At 59.8% G+C, this 19,546-nt stretch overlaps 1 protein-coding gene and 1 non-coding gene across 5 annotated transcripts; both read right to left on the bottom strand.

Moving 5' to 3' along the window:
• Positions 1 to 1,714: 1,714 nt before the first annotated feature.
• Positions 1,715 to 19,357, bottom strand: COPE (COPI coat complex subunit epsilon). Of its 4 annotated transcripts, none has more exons than XM_068979628.1 (10): positions 19,192 to 19,357; positions 12,324 to 12,386; positions 10,611 to 10,711; positions 7,376 to 7,528; positions 6,195 to 6,248; positions 5,636 to 5,738; positions 4,474 to 4,629; positions 3,212 to 3,280; positions 2,073 to 2,147; positions 1,715 to 1,906 (listed from the first exon to the last, which is right to left on the bottom strand). In XM_068979628.1, exons 1-10 carry the CDS (start codon positions 19,315 to 19,317, stop codon positions 1,859 to 1,861), a joined length of 948 nt encoding a protein of 315 aa, XP_068835729.1. In that variant the 5' UTR covers positions 19,318 to 19,357; the 3' UTR covers positions 1,715 to 1,858. The 4 variants fall into 4 exon arrangements, with proteins under 4 accessions (XP_068835729.1, XP_068835730.1, XP_068835733.1 ...); XM_068979629.1 differs by having other exon boundaries at positions 5,657 to 5,738; XM_068979632.1 differs by lacking the exon at positions 4,474 to 4,629 and having other exon boundaries at positions 5,657 to 5,738.
• On the bottom strand, positions 16,893 to 16,965 carry TRNAG-CCC (transfer RNA glycine (anticodon CCC)). The gene has a single exon. It is a non-coding gene; the product is annotated as a tRNA-Gly (tRNA).
• Positions 19,358 to 19,546: the final 189 nt, after the last annotated feature.

The raw sequence follows: 19,546 nt of genomic DNA, 5'->3' as shown, positions 1-19,546 counted from the left end.
ACCTTCAGACATTTCCAGAATCCGTGAAGTCTCTGCATCTGAACAGCCTTATTGAACCCTTGGCCACCCTTGTGCCTCCTCCTGACCCCACACAGAGGCCAGAGGAAACCTACCTGCTCCTCCGCTGCTCACAGCCTTCCATGGCTCCCATCACCAAGAGTGAAAGCCCACCTTCTCACTGTGACTCACAGCCCACCCTCACGGCCTCCTCTCTCCACCTTGCTGCTTCCATTCCAGCTGCACTGGCCTCACAGCTGGAGGAGGCTCTCCACAAGCAGTCCTCCCCCAGGGCCCTTGCACTGGCTGCTTCCTCAGGTATTGGCGGGGCTCTTCCTTCCCCTTCAGGCTTTACCTACAACGTCACCTGGTCGTTGCACCTCCCGGATCCCCCTGCCCCATCAGCCTTCTCCGTGGCACGTGTCACCGTTTGTCCTGCTCTGCCTATTTTTTAATGTGCTCTCCGTGTGGGCAAGAATTCTGTCCATTAAAGATACCCAATTCCATAGCCGGCCTGGCAAGCTGAGGGGAGCTAAGGGGTCCCCGGCTGCTGGACATGCCTCCGTAAGTCCAGTCGGGCAGCCCTGCACCATCCCAACCATCCATCTCTGCCCCCACCCCTCCAGGCACTATCTGGTCACTATGGCACCCATCAGTAAGGGGAGAGCTGCCCCCCACACCAGCCCCAGCCCAGCCTCAAGTTTCATTTTGGCACGGCCCAGATAGGAGGCTGCCAACGGGTGGGTGCAGAGCAGAAACGGAAGGGGGCTCCTGGCGCTGGCAGCTGGGAACCAGAGCTCCCAGGCAAGGGCTCCGAGGGGGGGCTGCTGAAGTCCCAAGAAAGGGACTTGTACCCTGCCCTTCCTGAAAGGGCAGGCCTCCTCTTCCCCAGAGAGCTGACCCCAGCCCTCACCCTCGTACACACCACTGCCCCTGACTGACGCCTCTGCCCCGGAAGGCCTCTGCCACCTCAATCCCCTGCTGACCTGGAGGGGAGGGGCCGGGGGTCCCTTGCTCTCTGTCCTGCCTTGGCAGTCAAAGGCCACCTCCGAGGCAGATGAGGCCAGGCTCGGGGAAGCCAAGTATCTTCTTTCTCTCCCTCCCCAGGCAAGGGCCCAGAGACAAAGCCCCATCCGGCCTGTTGACTCTAGTGCGGCTCCAGGAACTTTGCACAGGAGGCTCAGCCCCCAGAACCTGGGCTGACTGATCCTCCTTGTTCAGGCGGACACAGCTCCGCGGTGACCTCATCCCAGAGGCCCCGGCCACTCCCCCTCCCTCTGTTGTCCAGCTTCTACTTATCAAGGGGCGCTCACTAGGCACTCATCTTTCTGGGCAGGGAGCTCAGTGTTCCGGCCACAGCGTTGCTCTGGCACCCACGCCCCCATCATGGCGGGCCTGTCCTGACTCACCACACGGCAGCAAGGAGCAGGGGCCGGGGCGGTAGGGTGATGTTTACTTCTGTGAGGACCTGGCACGGCCCCTCCCCACTTAACTGAGCTGAGGCCTGAGTACTTCCGGCACCCTCACCACCTCCAGACCTCCCAAGGGTGCTGCGTTTAAATCCTGGTACCCCTTGTGATGGCTGTGACCTCCCTGCGCCTCAGCTTCTCTGGATGCCAACTGAGTGTGGGGGTAGCTGTTTGGTCACCAGGGGTCCCTCCTATCTGCCCCTTCAAAGTGGCTGGAGCAAACACGGATTGGATGGGGATTCCTGGAAGGGAGACATTTATTGAAAAACGGCAGGCTGGGCTGGGCTTCCAGCCTGTACTTCTAACCAAAGGGCAAGTGCCCGGCAGAGAGGGCAGCAGAGCCCTGGCCTTGCATTCCCACAGCTCCTCCGGAAGTGCGTCTGGGGCGGGCCTCAGGCGCTGGGGGCATACTGCAGCACCAGCCGGTCAAAGTCGTTCTCCTTCGATGCGAATTGGGGGTGCAGGGGTAGGGGCGGGGCGGGGGGGGGTGCAGTACAGAGAGACAGAGAAACAGGAGAACCTGTGAGCCAGGCCCCGAGTCCCCACCTTACCTAGTAGAGCCTGCGGGATCTGGGGCACAGAGCTGGGCCACCCACAAGGGCTCACCTTGGCCTGGTACTCCTTGATGAAGGGGTGGGACCTGTGGGCGTCCTTCAGCTGGGACAGGTAGCGGTTTGTCACCTGTGGGAGGAGGCAAGGTTAGCTAAACATGGGGACCCCACGTTGGCTCTGACCTGGAGAGCAGAATGGGATGAAACAAGGGCCACCCAGCCAGACCCAAGCAAGAGCCCCAATTTCCCCAAAGGTTTTCCATCACCCAACACCCCGGAATCATGCTGAATTAGAGGGGACCCTGGAGGGTGGGGCCAGGAGCCTGTACTTGCACGTGACTGAAGGGATGCCCCAGGCTCAGGGATGGGGCTGGGTGGGGACCCAGGCCCAGGGAGAGGCAGGCGGCCAGACAGAGTAGACGGCAGGTCGGGGGATGGGGTTGGGACACGAGATGGGTTTGTTCTGGGCGCACTGTATGGAGACACCTCAGAGGCCTGGGGATGGGAACTGGGCCCAAGACAGAGCCTCGCACCCAGCCTGGCCCTACCCCTGGGCCCAGTCCCGACATACAGGGCTGTGGGCGTCTGTGCAGCTCTGCTTCTTCCCAACTGGTAGTCTGGGGGTGTCTCTGTGCTGAGTGGGGGCGCTGTCCTATCTGTCCCGCACCTCCCCAGCCCTGAGGCTGCCCAGTGGGCCCTTCCACAGGCACTGGGGACAGACCCCCATGAAGCTCTGGGGTGGCGGGCCCCTGGCCGCCTGGGCCTGGCACCTAATGGGCAGTGCCCCGCATCCTTCCCCTGCACCATCAGACAAGACAGGCTCACCGGGATGGCTCCCCTGGGCCCCATTTCTCTGTCCTGTTGCCTGCTCCCGACTGTGAGGTGACACAGGCTGGCTCCCACCCTGTGAGCCCTGAGCCTCAGCTCACATGTCCAGAGGACTCAGAGCTCCGGGCAGGGTGGGGCCCTGGGGGAGTGACTGTACCACCAACTTCCCAGGGTCAACCACAGCCGCATCCACTCATGGGGAGCAGGTTCCTGCCCCAACCCCAGGCTAGCCTTGAAGTTCAGACTCTGTGACCTCAAGCTCCCTGTGGAGCTGGGGCCTTGCTGGAGACCCCTGCCCACACCAGGCTGGCATTGTGAGAACCAGAAAACCCTGCTGCACCTGGCTGGGGGCGGGGAGGGGCCTACCTCAGGAGGCTTGCCCAGGTGTTGGGACAGGACGACGAGGTTGATCAGCGTCTCAGGGTGGCTGTTGTCCTGGCAACAAAGGGGACGGGCAGGGTCAGCTTCTCCAGGCCATTGGATTGGCCCACTCACCCCCAACTCAGACAGGGCTGGGGCTACGAGATGCAGTGTGCCCCGTGACTGGATGCTTGGCCAGGTGGTGAGCTTGGAGGCTTCCCTTCTGCTTCCCCACACCAGCTACTTTCCCCAGGGGCTTGGTGCTTCCTGAACAGGCCAGACTGACACGGAGACTCCGCTTGCTGCAGTTTCCAAGGGGCCTATTTACTTATCACAAATCTTAAGGTGACAGAGTCTAGGCCAAGGGAGCCTCAACGTATCGCAGCCCAGCGAGCTGGTCTTCCCGCTGCAGCCATGAGGCCTGAGACCGTGGGGTAGGGCCCGCCCACTCCCCAGGGGACCTGACAGGAAACTGCAGGAAATTACCAGAACCTCCAAGCAGCTGACCTCCCCTCACCCGCCCACACTGGGCGCTGAAGCCCGGGGAATCCTGGGAACGGGCTCGGCCGCTGCCTTGGCCGGGAACACCAGCCCGAAGGCCCTGATGGGGGGGCGAGGCAGGGACATGCTGCCCGGGGTGTCGCAGGCTCAAGGGGCCGTGTGGACCCTGGCCGCTGGCTGGCACAGGGCACAGCTCCACACGCGCAGCCTGATGACCCCACCACCGCCCTTTGGCCTGTCTCTGCATGGCCAATGGCCTGCCGTGACAGCCTGGCCCCTCACAGAGGTGAAGAGGGAGGGGCTGCCCACTGACATCAGTTTCTCATTGTATCAAAAACCGCCTCAGCTTTCGGTCAGGAGAAGGCAGGCCACTACGGCGGCCCCCAGCCCCCGCGGGCGGCACGCTCAGGGCCTCCGCTCGGCGAGCACGGGCACAGGCGACACGTGTGTGTGCTGTGCTCGCTCCTCAGCAGCCAACGGGAGGGGTCTCTCTCAAGCACAGATCCAGGTCAGGGGTCATCACCCTGAAAGGGCCCAGGCCAGGCAGCAGCGGCATCAGTGAGAAGACGGGACATGTGTCCGCTCAGCTCAGGCCTGGGCTGACGGGATCCTCCCATTTTCAAGAGAAGTCAGAATGAGGACTGTGGTTCACAGTCCCGACTTTTAGCTGAGTCAGCGTGAGAATCCCCGCCTGGCCAGCAGGCCGGCAGGCCGGCGTGGGGCCCCTGCCACACCTGTTTCTGGGGTGGGGCTGGGCCTGCCCCTACCTTGTCCAGCGCCTCCTGCAGCACGCCCTCAGCGGCCTCCCAGCGGCCCTGCGCCATGTGGCAGGCTGCCTGCCCGTTGAGCAGCAGCAGGGTCGGCGAACACTTGTCGGCCATCTCCTGGAAGATGTAGTAGGCGTCCTGGAGCTTCTCACCTCCCTGCGGGGACAGTTGGGACATCACCGCCTTGTCACCCTGCTGCCCTGCCCCAGCCTGCTCCCTCCTGGACGGATCTCAGGGCAGGCATCCTGGGGACGCCGTCCCCTTCCACACAGAGGCCCTTGAGCAGCCTGTGCTGCGAAGGGGCCGAGGCAATGTCCAGACCCCTCAAACTCGGCTCCCTCAAGCCCTCAGTTTATGGACTTGAAAGGCTCAGCTTCGAGGAAGAGGAATCAACGCACTGGCAGCTGGGCCAAGGTCTGGGCTGGGACACACGGCCCACCAGCCTCTGTTCCATGGTCGGTCCTGAGCCTGCCCGCCCGCACTCTGAATAGCAGGTTCTGTCTGCCTGGTAGAAACACAGTGTCACGCTGGCAGGGGAGCCTGACACGGAGATGCACTTGTGAACAAATGCAAGGCTACAGAGAGGACTGTTGGGGTGTGTCCCCTGCACTGAATGGATCCTACGGGGTGAGGCCTCAGCCGTGCAAAACGACGTGCAGATGCACGCAGACAAGGAGCACGTTTTAAAAAGCCTGGACAAGAGCGTGAACTCAGAGAAAGGAAGTTAAAAGCCCAAGACAGAAATGGGGCTGCTGCCAGGAGAGGGGTGCCCAGGCATGTGGGGGTAGCGGGGCTGGGCTCGAGGAGGGAGTACGCGAGGGAGGACTCGGGCCCCAGCTTTGTGCCAGGAGCCTGGAGAGCAAGCTGAGCAGCAGCCGAGCCTGGGGCCAGGCCCCAGAGGAGGGTGTGCTGCCAGGCTGGCTCCCCGCACCCGGGTGGGAGTGGGAGTGCGTGCAGGAACAGGCACGCCGAGTCTAGTTCCAAGCCCCCCAGTCGGTTCACCCTGGCTCTGGCCAAGCTACTGGGCTATAGGAAGCCAGAAGGGGTCAAGGCTGAGTGATGGGGAAAATGTTCTGGGCTCTTCCAGGAGACTGGCCCCCCAAGAAAGCACGAGGCCCTGGGTGTCCGTGAAGCCCAGCTGCTCCTGCCCCCGTGCTCCCACCCAGGCTGGGCAGGGGCTCACCGCAGCCAGGCTGGCCCAGGCGGTGGCCAGCTGGGTGAGCGTAGCGTCCTCGTCCTGGTCCTGCATCTTCTTCAGCTCCTTCCTGGGGGCAGAGGAGAGGTGCCCAGTGGCTGCGGGGCCCGGCCGCTGTCCCCCACCCCTGCCCGAGGTCCTTGCTCACAAGGCCTTGGCAGCCCCTGCGGCCGCACACGCCTGAAGCCTACACCCACCCTGTAGGCCGGGCCCTGCTGCCAGCCTCTCGGAAGGAAGCTGAGGCACCGGCAGCAACGCCCCTCGTCCCAGGCAGCACCGTGCAGGGCCGGGCAGGTAACCAGTGGTGCCACCACCCCCGTGGACCAGAACGCACTACATGGAGAAACATTAGTGTTGCTGATGATCTGAGCCAGGGGGCGTGCTCGGGGTGGTCCCCACTGAAGACAGAGGCCCGGTTTCTGGAGAATTCAGGGTCCCAGCACAGCCTGGCCTTTGCTAAGATAGCCCCGCCTCCCACCCCCAGGCACAGGCCGTCACCCAGCAGCCCCGGCAGGGACGGGCTTACCGGGCAAGGTCCAGGCGGTCAAGCTTCAGCAGGATCTGCACTGTCATGGCCATGCTGCGGGAAAGGCGTGTGGTCCGTGAACCCTCGCCCCACCGTACCCTCCCACTGGGAGCTCACTCTGTAAGCACCATCTTCCCGAAACTTCCTGTTAGTGCTCGGGCCACCAGTCCCACTTTGCAGAGGGGAAAACTGAGGCTGACCATCAGCCCAGTAAAATCAAACTCTGTGGGCACTGCTCGCCGCAACCAGCGCCCCATCGCTTCCCAGGCCCTGTGCCTCCGTGAAGCAGGATCAGGCCGAGAGTTCCACGGGGTCCCCAGCCCTGCGGCCCGCTCCCTGCCCACCCCATGGCCAGCCACCAGGTTTGCACCCCCCTCCTCTTTCCAAACACAGTCCCTCCCCAGTGCTCCCGGATGAAGTGCTGCAGGGAAGCGCGTGGTCCTTGCCTTCAGCATCACACCCACCACCCCTTCTCAGGCCTAGACAGCTGGGACCCGATCACTACTGTGGCCTCTTGTGCCAGAGCTTTCCCGCCAGGACGTGACCCAGTGCCCGGGAGAGCCTGGGGAGGGGCATGAGAAACATTCGCGGATCCACCGTCACCTCAGCCACGCACCAGGCCAACTGCACACCCCCTTTGGGACTGAGGTGGGATATAAGCGAGCGAGAAGGAAGACTGACCAGGGGAAGGCAGAAACCAGAGCGCTCGTGGAGCCCTGGCCAGAGCGAGGGTCACAGCACAGCCCAGAGCCGCCTCCTGGGCTGGGGGCTCCAGGGCCCAGGCCTGCAGTGCCCGAGGGCCGGCCTCAGCGGAGGGTGCTGAGGGCCCAAGGAAGAGGTGGACAGGCCAGGGCCCTGGACAGAGGAGCACAAGGCTTCATGGAGGGAGGGCGGGCACAGAGGCCTCGGGCAGAGACAAAGGTGCTTTCAGCTCTGCTGCTGGGAACAGACGCTTTTCAGCGGAGGGTGCCCTGTCCTCAGAGCAGCAGCCCAGCCGTGCGGAAGAGAGCGTCTCTGGGACTGGGAACAAGAGCTGGAGCTGGAACGAGAGGCCTGCGCCCCACCCCAGGCCCACTTTCCAAGCAGCCCCCCACGCCGTTCCTATGACAACGGCTGATGAGGCTCTGAGCTGCCTCTCAGACAGCCCCCCCCGCAAACCCCCGTGTAGGATGGCCACTCACCACTCCAGGCTGTCCCCCTGGTGAAGGGTGCGCAGGGCTGCGTCTGGGTTCTGGTCGTAGAAGTAGATGGAAGCGGCCATGAGCAGGAAGGTGGTGTTGGTCACATCCACGCTCCGGCTCATCTCCCGGTCCAGCTCGGCCACAATCGCGTCCCTGTGAGACACAGCTGCTCATGGCCCAAGGCAGGGGCAGGAGGTGGCCGCACCCCCAGGGGGAACAGACAGGCCCCCGCAGGCACAGAGCAGCAGTGGGCAGGATGGGCCCAGCTGTCTGCGCCAAGCCCCTCTGGGTGCCAGTCTCCCCACCTCATCAGGCACTTCTCAGCCTTCACACAGACAGGGAAACCGAGGCCAGAAGTGGGGTCAGGTGCGCCAGGCCTCGTGGGGAGATGCGGTGCAGGTAGGGTCGTGCCTGGCCCTGCCCACAGATGACCACTCAGGCCCCACGCTCCCCCGGCATCAGCGCTCAAGGGCTGAGGTGTCCACACCACCCCAATGCAGAGGGGTGGGCTGGCTTTGCCAGGGGCACCTCCCGCTGCAGGGACATGAGGCTGCACAGGGGCACCTCAACCTCATGCCGCCACCAGCTTCCCCTGGAGGCTGGTGGTCTCAGCAGAGGGGCCAGATCTACCTCGGTCAGCACTGGGCCTGGGTCCTGAGGGCGGCTGTGTGGGAGGATGCCCCGCGGCCAAGACGTCCCTGTCTCCCCAGCCTGACTGCTTCCGACAGGTGGGTGGTGTGCTGGGCTGGGGCTTGGGTGCTAGCACCAGGCCGGAGTCCAGGCTGGCCTGAGGACCAGCTGGGTGCACCCACACGTCGCATTACACCAGAAATGAACTGCTTAACTGAATTGAGGAGTTGGGATTCTTGTTTCAAAGGGCTGCTGAGCAATTAACGAACGAGAGAAGGGCCCTGTGTCACTACTGGACAAACGCTGTGGCTCGGGACCGATGCCGTCTCAGCAAACGCCTATGTCTCATGTGGGCTGCTGAGGGGTGGTGTACCCCAGGGTCCCTGGAGGCCAGGGACGGGTCTGTCAGCCTCTCCGCGCCCACCAGAGAGGGGCCTGACAGACACGTGACTTCACAGCTGCGTGTGCTACCCGCCGCGCATGCGGCACGACTGTGCAGGGACCCCACGGGGCTGGCATGCGCCACCCCAAGGCCACCTCACAAAGCTTCTGCCTGCTTCCCGGTGCACCGGCAGTGAACACGTGGCCTGCCTGTCCTCCTGTCAGCGGCGTACGCTGTTACTGGAAGGTGCTGCGGTTATCCCGTGGGCTCTGGCGCTTCCTCCACCACCTGCCTGCCAGGCAGTCTGCGTGGGGTGGCAGTCTGCACTGTCAGGACGGATGCACTGTGAGCACCTCTGCTTTTCTGAGCACCAGCTCCATGCCCTGGGCCTCCTGGGGGTTCTTTCCTGTAATGCTCGCAGCAGCCCCGGAGCTCCTTCCCCTTCCCAAAGGGCGCATCACCCAGGCTAGTGAGGTGCAGAGAGGGCGCCTGTCTTAACTGTCCCAGGGCATCACAAAGCACCAGGTACCAGGAAACAGTGAAACGCAGGACGTATTCTCACAGTTCCAGAAGCCAGCAGCTGAAATCAAGGTGTTGGCAGGGGACTTCCCTGTGGTCTAGTGGCTAAAACTCTATGCCCCCAACGCAGGGGGCCCTGGTTCAATCCCTGATCAGGGAACTAGACCCCAAGGACCACAGCTAAGATGTCGCATGCCACAACTGAAGATGCTGCAGTGAGGGTCAAAGACCCTGCCTGTGGCAACTGAGACTCAGTGCAGCCGAATCATTTTTTTTTAAGGTGCTGGCAGGACTGGTTTCTTCTGCAGGGCTCCAAGGGACAGCGTGTCCGGGGCCGCCTCCCCCCGGCTCTCGGAGCTGTGGCAGTCCTTCTGTCCAGATCTCTGCCTGCGTCTTCAGGTGGCCTCCGCGTCTGCGTCTTCTCTCCCCCTCTTCTGAAGACACCCGTCACTGGATTTAGGGCCTACCTTACATCCAAGATGAGCTCAAGGTCTTTAACCACTTACATCTGCAGAAAGCCCGTTTCCAACGAGGTCAGGTTCACAGCTTTTGGGGGTCCCCATTCAGCTGCCACTGCTTAAGCCTCTTTGAAGAAACCCCTCAGGTCTCTTTGTGGACTAAGGAGCCAGATTAAAGGAGGCTGCGCACGGGGTGCTGCCCTTCATGAGGAGCAGAAGTGGGGGTCACAGGAGACATCCACACTTGGGACCCACAGAGGGCTGCAGCAGCCCACGATGGAGGCGTAGTATCGATGAGGTCAGGCCCACATCCTGGTCTAACAAGCTCCACGGGGCAGCGTTCAGGAGAGGAGCCCCTGAGACTCCCCGAGGCATCACAGTGCTGTGAGCGAGGCCCCAGAGCTGGGACGGGCAGCTGGGGTCGGCTCACAGAGCAGAGCGTCTCCCTGTCATGCGCTGTGCTGCCCCGCCTTCTAGCCCAGCCACCCTCTGGGGGGTGTTTCACCTCTGAAATCCCAGGGGGCTTTGTGAGCAGTCCATTTCTGGGGGTGGGGGGAACCGAGGTGCAGGGGACCACAAAGCCTGCTGCATCAGGCTGGTGCTCCACGCACAGGTGAGGCAGGGCCACACAGCTCCCAGCCAGAGGCTGAGCTCACAGGCACCTGGGTGAGCATCCCAGCCCAAGACCTGCCTGCGCAGGAGCCACCTGAAGCCAGAAGGGCCGGACCGTGAGCGGTCTCGGACCCCACGCCGGGCAGCAGAGAACAGGCAGGCCTGGTCCTGGAAGACCCAGCGCTTCCGGGTCCCTACAGCCCTGACCCTCGCCTCTCCCGGCCACCGCCTGACGGAGTCTGATGACAGCTGATGAGCGGCACGAGGCGGACATGCAGCTCAGAGTGAGGACGCGGTGTCCGCCCTCCCACCCGTCTGCAGAGATGAATGACAGGCAGCGCAGCCGCCAGCGCCTCCCCGCAACACAGGTGAGCAGCAGTGGAAGGTGGGGAGGGTCCCCGCCGCGTGTCCCGGGGAGGCTCTCTGGGCAACGAGGCTCCCGCAGCCCCTAGGCAGCTGTGCAGTCCCCACCTCTGGCCCCCCGCCCCCGCAGAGATCTCCTGGAAGCAGGGCCCCTCACTGCCGCCCTGTGCGGGTGAGGGGAACCAAGGCTCAGCGAGGCGAGAGGGCACAGCAAGGAAGCCACCAGACACCCCCGGCCCACCCAGGCCCGCCCACAGCGCCCCAGCCTCACCGCCGGCTGTCGCTGGCCAGGTACTCTGCAAACATGCGCACGGCCTGCAGCTCAGGGGCAGAGGAGGGCTTGATCTCATCCAGCACCACGCCGTACTTCCTCTGTGGGCAGGACACGGACGTCGTCAGCCCTGCCCGACCTCCCGGTGCAGTTTCTGTGTCCCAGACCCCAGGGAACATACAAGGGCTGCTTGGTGACAGCATCGCCCTGGTGAAGCCCCAGTACCTACCGCTCCCAGGGACGCCCCTTGGCCCTCGGGAGCCACCACAGCATCCCCCGTTAGCCACAGTGCCCGCTGCTCCAGCTGCAGACCCTGGCCGGTCACTGTACAGCCCCAAGTGGTGAAGGGGAGGGGGTCACCAGGGTCAGGGAGTCTGGGCACGTGCTTCGCCCCACCCACAGACACCCAGTAGGGAGGTCACTGCGAAGGGAAACCGGCATCAGGGACCCATTTCCCTGTTCCTTTCTAGGCAGTTTCAGTGTGTTCATTGCCTTCTACGTGTCTTCACGTTTAATTTTTAAAAATTTATTAAAAAAGAATTTTTTGGCCTTGCCACACAGTATGTGGGGCCTTAGTTCTCCGACCAGGGGTGGAGAACCCGTGACCCCTGCATGGAAGCCACAGAGCCTTAACCCCTGGGCCACCGGGGGAGTCCCTACCTGTGCTTATCTTTAAAGACACGTGCAGACAAGAGCGCGTCCGAGGAGACTCTGCAGTGCACTGGGGCACCCTCCTCTGACGGGGGCACACATACCCGGGAGGAGGGAGGTGGCGGGGAGGAGCACCTGGGCCACAGCGGGAGGCCCCTCAGGGTCTAGAATGCTCCGCAGAGGGAAAGATGCAAACAGACCTGGGAAGCCACCTGAGGCTTGACGCGAGGTGGGGGCACCTGTGGAGCCATGTGCCCCCCACACAGCAGCCCAGGCCTGCCCTCTCCCCGCTGCTCTAAGGGGACGAGGCTGGTGGCCACACCCGTGCTGTGGGCCTGGGGGGGGAACACGGCGGGCACAGTTCAATCCTCTCTGCAGAGTCTGGGTTGTCTATACAACACGGGGATGAACTCTCACTGCATTATGTCCCAGGGGAATGCTGCTTTTTAAGACCCAGGTAAAGAACCCGCCTGCCAACGCAGGAGACACCAAGAGACGTGGGTTCCGTCCCCGGGTGGGAAGGCCTTGGAGCAGGAAATGGCTCCCCCTCCAGTACTCTCGCCTGGAAAATCCCATGGACAGACGAGCCTGGTGGACTACAGCCCACAGGGTCACAAAGAGTTGGACAGGACTGAGCAGAGCATGCAACGATGCTTTTAAAACTTTAACTGTAGCATCTAAACTGCCAGCTCTAGTTAATAACAGCATCAATACCAGTGCATCAGTTCTAACAAAAGCACCCCACGAACCCAAACTGTTAATGAGAGAAAATGCCTGTGGGGTGGGGCTGGGGATTTGGAATTCTTTTTATCATCTGCTCGGTTATCTGTAAACCCAGTACCATACCAAACGAGTAAAATCTACTGATTAAGTTAAAAAAAAACAAAAAAAAACAAGAAATCCCAACACCGGTCTCCTGAGCTGGTGCTGCAGGGCCTCAGTGACGCGGTCACCGACTTGCAGCGGCCACACCGGCTGCGTGGCTCCTGCCCCCGCCGACACTCTGCTCCTGACTCTCCTGTCCCAGGGCACCGGCAGTCATGGTCAAGGGCCCACGCTCACCTGGGCCAGGTACGCTCTGTACAGGAAGACATCCCGCTCCACATCTCTCTCCGGGCTGGATGGCTGCGGAAGCAAATGCAGGTCAGGACTCGTGGGGGCCGTGCAGCCAGCAGCCCCACAGAGGCCAGCCACAGGAAGCCTTCCCAGGAGTCTGGGCCCTAGTCCCCGCCCTGGCTCTCTGCCGCCTTAGGACCTTCGGCCACAGGAGAGCAGCCACCACGGACGGCACGCAGCATGCTGGGCACCCCATTCTGTGCCCCCAGGACATCCTCCTGGGAAAGGAGGCTCGACTGTCACTCCCATCCAGCTGGGTGAGGGACGGGGACACTAACAGTGCTGAAACAGCCCCAGCCATACAGAAGCGGCCGGGGCAGAAGCCACGCTTCTGACCACGGGACACTGGGCTGCTCATGCCGATGAGGAAGGACCCGAGGCGCAGCGGACCAAAATGGAAGCAGCTCAACAGTCCAGGTGGTCCGAGGACGCCTGCAGTGGGGTCGGGGTTGGGCGTGCACTGATGCCTAAGTCTGTACAAGTCCGGAAAGCAGGCCTGGGAAGACTCCCATCTGAAGATGGATGGCTGATGCTGGAGAAGGGATGGGACCTGGTGGGGGACATGCAGAGGGGACTTTACTGTCTGCAGCGGATCCTTCCATGCTGCTTTGATTTCAAAATGCTCTTTAAAAGTGACAAACAGGAGAGACAAAGATTCGCCTCACTCAGAGGACCTTTCTGGAAGAGCTCAGCTTGGCTGCCCCAGCACAGCGATGCTGGGTTCTAGCCAGGCGGGGGGAGTCCTTGGGGACCGCCGTGTCCATAGGGCCGAGGTCCACAGGCCACGTTCAGTCAGCCCAGTCACCGCACAGAACCCAGAAGCAGCTGTAAGGCGAGCTCATGCAGAGCTCCCTGCAGTACCCTGAAGAGGGCCCCTGTGCGGCTGCGGGCACGGGAGGGGCCCTTCCTCGGGGGAACAGCCTTGGACCATGCCCTGGAGTGCTGGCCGACTTCCTGGAGGCCCCACGGTGCCTGGGGTGGGCAGGCACAGAGCAACTCAGCCCAGAGGGTGCGGGGGTGCTGGGACAGGCCACGCGGGGGCCGGGAGAGGAAAGTGACCGGGCAAGTGGGCCTGGCCACCTTGGAGCCGCCACTCCAAACCACGGGGCCTGGGGACCAGCTGAGAGAACGGCCTGCCAAGCTCCCCGAGCTGGGGAACAATGGCCTGGAGCCCCACCAGTGTGAGCATGCCAGGACTGCCCTCCCCGAGGCTGAGAACCAGACTCCAAGAGCCCGGGCCTTCTTCCCAGCCTCAGGGTGTGAGGGCGGCGGACATGTCCTCCTCTTATGCCACTGGAGACTGCAAACAAGAAGCCTGGCTCCTGGCCCCAGCTGGACTCCAGCCAGCTTCGCCATGGGGTCTCGGCAGCTTGCTCCAGCCACGGTGGCCAGCCGGGATCTGGCCAGAACTTGGAACACAGTGTCTCCTAAAGAAGTGACTCTCAAAAGACCCTCAAAGCTGGACACTGGTGAGGCCAACCCAGCTGGGGTCCCCACACCACCTTCAGTATAAAAAGAGAGACAGACAAGGGGCTTCTCTGGCGGCTCAGTGGTAAAGAATCCACCCGCCAACGCAGGAGACACGGGTCCAATCCCTGATCCGGGAATAGCCACATGCTGCAAGGCCACTAAGCCTGTGTGCCACAGCTACTAAAGCCCCAGCTCTAGAACCCAAGCTCTCAGAGAGGCCGCTGCAGTGAGGCCCCCGCACTGAGAACCCCCGTTCACCACAACTAGAGAAAGCCTGCGTGCAGCAACGAAGACCCAGGACAGCCAAAAATAAAATAAATAAGATTATTTTCTTCAAAAAAAGAGATAGACAAATGCTGGCTCTTGGTATCTTTGAAGCATAGACACAGTGAGATGCCCTGCGAGGGACCAGAGGCCACCCTGAGCCTCAGCTGCCCTCTGCGTCAAACAGGCACACCACCGACCCCGCAGGATGGCTGAGGGGGGGTCAGTGAGACCCCACACGCAGACCTCAGGACTTTCCCAAGCAGCCAAAAAGAAGAGCTTCTGGGAGGCATAAGAACGAAGACAGGCGTACAGACCAAGGAACCCCAGGAACCATGAAGCATGTCACCAGGGGAGTGCCCTGGTGCCTAGTCCTGACGGCTCATCAGCACCAGCTGGGAGCTCAAAGATCAGAAAAGCCAGGAGGCTCACATCCACCAGTGACATCAAACTGCCTGCAAACAGCTCAGAGGTGCAGCCAGGCCTGAGAGCCAGGCTAACTGTCCAGGGAGGCCAGGGATGGGGTTGGGGAAGGGGACCACATCCCATCCTCTGACGGGCCATCAGTGTCACCCGACCACACCAGACCATCAGCTCCTGGAGGCTTTCTTAGCTGCTTCACCCTTAACACCTGTGCGGTGCCTGCCATCTTGTGGGCACTCGAGAAACGGCTGACAAGCAGGGAAACAGACATCATGACGGTGCCAGCATCGCGACACACCAGGGGCTCCACCTGGGGCCACCTCTGGGGGTGCCTGTCTGAAGTTGCTATAACCAACCACCACCTCGGGCGGGGTTCAGAACAGAAACTTGTTCTCTTGTGGTTCTGGAGGCCAGAGGTCTGAGATCAAGGTGCCAGCAGAGCTGGGCTCCTCCCATAGGCCGAGAGGACCCGCCTTTGCCTCATCCTTGGCTGGCGGCTGCATCACCCCAACCTCTGCCACCACTTTTTCTTTCTCCCTCAAGCCTCTCTCTGCCTTTCTCTTAGAAGGACACCAGTCATTGGATTTAGTTGCTGTTTAGTTGCTCAGCCATGTCCGACTCTTTGTGACCCCACGGACTGCAGCACGCCAGGCTTCCCTATCCTTCACTATCTCATGATTTTGCTCAAACTCACGTCCATTGAGTTGGTGATGCCATCCAACCATCTCATCCTGTCGTCCCCTTCTCCTTTTGCACTCAATCTTTCCCAGCATCAGGGTCTTTTCTGGTGAGTTGGCTCTTCACATCAGGTGGCCAAAGTACTGGAGTTTCAGCTTTAGCATCAGTCCTTCCAATGAATATTCAGGGTTGATTTCCTTTAGGATTGACTGGTTTGATTTCCTTGCAATCCAAGGGACTCTCAAGAGTCTTCTTCAGCACCACAATTTGAAAGCATCAATTCTTCAGTACTCAGCTTTCTTTATGGTCCAACTCTCATATCCATACATGACTACTAGAAAAACCATATCTCTGACTATAGGTACCTTTGTTGGCAAAGTGACATCTCTGCTTTTTAATACACTGTCTAGGTTTGTCTAGGGCCGATCCTAAACCCTGGCTAATCTCATCCAGAGATCCTTCACTGGATTACAACTCCATGCATGTTTGCTCAGAAGTGTGTGACTCTTTGTGACCCCATGGATGTAGCCTGCCAGAATCTTCTGTCCACGGAATTTCCCAGGCACGAATACTGGAGTGGGTTGCCATTTTCTCCTCCAGGGGATCTTCCTGACCCAGGGATTGAACCTCATCTCCTGTGTCTCCCATGTCGGCAGGCGGATTCTTTACCAGGCACCACCTGGCAGTGTGCAAAGACCCTCTTCCAAATAAGTCACAGTCACAGGTTCCGAGTGGATGCATCTCATCAGGGACACCATTTAACCCAATACAGGCTGCCGAGGAGGGTTCAGGTGGCCTGTGGACCAGAATTAACGCATGCCAAAGGGCTCAGCAGGGAAGGAACTCCCATTCTTCTGGCCGTGTCAGGGAGGATCTCTTGGTTTGGTGCCAGTGCATCTTTACCATGTTGCAGAAGAGGGTACCCAGGCCCCAGCTCAGAGGTTGTGCCACAGCCTTGCCTCCAACAGTGATCTGACAGCTGATCTGGTTTCCTTTGCTTTCCATAGCTCTCTGCATACAGCAGGTCGCGCTGCTTCCTTCAGCAGGGAAGTAAAATTTGCATATTAAGACACAGTAAGACTCAAAGAACACATTGCTATCACATACACAGAACAGACACGCAACAGAAGACAGAAGGTGGATCGCTGAGTATGACGCAGAACCTCGTGGGGCCCTACTGAGATGAAAGTCATGGCTCCCATCCGACAGGAGGGGAAAGCAAGGCTCGGGGGTGCCGTGACAGCCCTGGCTGCAGAGAGCACACAGAAGAGCCAGAACCTGAGGCAGCCAGGCCTGTCTGAACCCTCCTGTGGTCTGCTTTACCCGGCAGGGAGGCACGTTAACAACTGTGACGCTGAGTGCAGAAAGGCCCCGGGAGATGTCCACGGCAGCCCTTGGGACAGCTTTCCTTACGTCACAAAAGGGACTTCACAGGTGCGATTAAAATTATGGACCTGAACGTGGGGAGACCATGCTGGGTAATCTGGGAGGGTCCAGTCCAATACAGAACCCCTTAAAAGCAGAGGACTTTTAGACAAAAGGAATGAAGGGGAAGGGGAAACTTGCAAGACTCCAAGAACCCCTATGCCTGGATCTTTTTTTTCTCTTTTTTAATTTATTTGGCTGCACCAGATGTTAGTTGCGGCACAGGAGATCTTCACTGCAGCATGTGGGATCCAGTTCCCTGACCAGGAATCGAACCTGGGCCCGCTGCATTGGGAGCACAGAGTCTTAACCACTGGACCACCAGAAAAGCCCCCCATGGCTGATTCTGAGATGGAAGGGTGGTATGGGAAGTTGAGGGCTGGAGAGAGGCATCTGGAAGCCTCCAGGAGCTAAGGGTGGCCCCTGGCCAAGAAGCAGCAACTTCAATGAGTAAGGAAGGTGGCTTTTCCCCAGAATCTACAGGAAGAACACAGCCGGGCTGCCGATACCTTGATTTTAGCTTAGTGAGAGCAGGGTTGGACTTCTGACCTATAGAAGCTGCAAGATAGTAAACGTGTGTTGCCTTGAGCTGTCCTTTCTCACACTGACAATGGAAAAATAATACAATCACGCAAACGGCGTTTCAACGAATCGGAACCTCTTACTGAAGCCTGAGGTTTTACCCTCCATGCCACAGATGACACGCAGGGACGTGGGGCTCACTGCCAAGGGCCAAAAGGGAAAGCAAGCCTTCTCCACTTCAGAATCCAAACTTCTCCAACCCCCGGCCGCCTCCGTGAAGACGTCTGCCACTCCCTTGCATGGTGCTCCTACGGCCTCCCACACCTTCGGAATAAACTCCAAACCCTTGCTGTGCCCACCCCTGCCCCCAGGCCTTGCCCCTCACTCTGCGCACTTCAATCTTCATCTCTCCCACTGTGCTCACCCCACTTCTGCAACCCCAGCCTCTTAGGCCTTGACTACACAGAGCTCACCCCTGCCTCAGCACCTTTGGGACTCTCACCCATGAAGTGAGAGCCTTCTCAAGGTTTGGTCACAGGGTTAGATGACAGTCACAGAAGCTTGGTCTGATTTGACCACTCCCACATGAAGCAGCGGCCCACCCTCCCAGTATGTGATCAGCACTTTCTATCTCCTATCCCCGCAGGGCTCAAGTTGTAATTATGTATTCACTCGATTCTTTACTTGTTTACTCTCTTCAGAACACTAGACCATGAGGCCAGGCAAAGACCCTGTCCCATTCACGGCTCTTAAAAATCCTCGGGATTTCCTGGTGGTCCAGTGGTTGGGAGGGAGTCTGCCTGCCAGTGATGAGTCAAGGAAGATTCCACATGCTTCAGAGGAACGGAACCCATGTGCCACGACCCCTGGGCCAGCACTCTAGAGCCTGCAAGCCCCAACTACTGAAGCCCTTAAACGCAGAACCCGTGCTCTGCAGCAAGAGAAGCCACCGCAGTGAGAAGCTCATGTGACGAGCAGTCCCTGCGCTCTGCAGCTGGAGAGAAGCCTGAGCAGCAATGAAGACCCCACACAGCCAAAAATAAATATACAAAATAGTAATAATAATACTTTTTTTTAAGTCTCCAGTAGCTCACTCTCAAAGTGACAGACAGTACCATCCATCTCCTTTCCCAAAAAGGTGCTGCTAGCAGTCCTGGCTGCCCCCTCTCCTGTCACCCACTCACTGCCTGGGCCTTTCCAGCTGCAGGTTCTAGCTCTCAAGCAGGCTCCCTCCCACCACTCTCCATCACACCACTTCCTGACACCTTTTAAATGACTTACTTTTATTTATTTGTATTTGCACTTGGCGTGGCATTGGGAACTTCCCCAACCAGGGTTGGAACCATGCCCCCCTGTGGTGGAAATGCCAAGGCTTAACCGCTGGACCACCAGGGATGCCCCTGGTAGTTTATTTACTTTCTTATTGTTTATCTGCCTCCCTTGGGACCTGAGGTTTCCAAGAAAGATAGTTTTATCTATTTTGTCACAGCTTTGAGCCTAGCACGGATACACGGCCTGGCCCATACAGATGATCAGTGAGGAATGAATGAATGAGCAAGTCTGGGGAGAAATAAACTGGCTAGTGGGGCAGGGTAACAGGCGAGAAGTCATCTCTCTCTTGAGCCTCCTTGTTCTCTCATCTGTAAAATGAGGATAAATAATAGTCTCTACTTTAGGGGTATTGAGGGCATGGCGGAAACAAATGAGAACTATTATTGTTATTACTATTATTATTACCGCAGCGTAGTATTACATTTGTTACTATTACTATAGAAGCATGAATCTCTCTCTTATTCAAACGCCTCGTAAGGTGCAGAGTGAGCGGTCAAAGTGAGAATTATCACGAAATAGTACTGCTCTGAGTTTTGTCAAGGGACAAAGACAATTCCTCACCGCGCTGTGAAGAGATGTGGGGGGTGAAACGGCGCTAGGAGAAAAGGTAGGGTTTTTAAAATCAGAGTCCGACCCGCGGCCACCAGGAAGCCTCTTCCGGCTCCGCCCCCAGCGTCTCCCAGCCCCGGAGCCGCCGCACCTTCACCCGCTGCGCCTCGTTGATGCACTGCTGGTAGCTGCCAATGTAGAAGGCGTTCTTCACGTCGAACAGCTCGTCCACCTCCCCGGAGCCGCCAGAAGCCGGGCCAGGAGCCGGAGGAGCCATACCGCTGCCCTCTCTCTCGCTCCCCTTCCTGAAAGACACGTCGGCCGGAAGGAGGCAGCCACCTACGGGCACGCCGGAAAATGTAGTTTACTGGCTCCTCCCTGGAGAGGAGCCAATAGAAGACTCGTAAAGGGGAACAGAGGGGCGGGAGACGCAAGTGCGTCTCGTAGGGCATCTTGGGAACTGTAGTTTAACTCGAGGCTGAGACCCCCCCCCCCCCCCCCCCCTC

Source organism: Capricornis sumatraensis, chromosome 9, assembly GCF_032405125.1.
Source record: "Capricornis sumatraensis isolate serow.1 chromosome 9, serow.2, whole genome shotgun sequence".
Lineage (NCBI taxonomy): Eukaryota > Metazoa > Chordata > Mammalia > Artiodactyla > Bovidae > Capricornis > Capricornis sumatraensis.
Note: the sequence above shows the minus strand (reverse complement) of the source record. Positions and strands in the feature narration are given on the sequence as shown.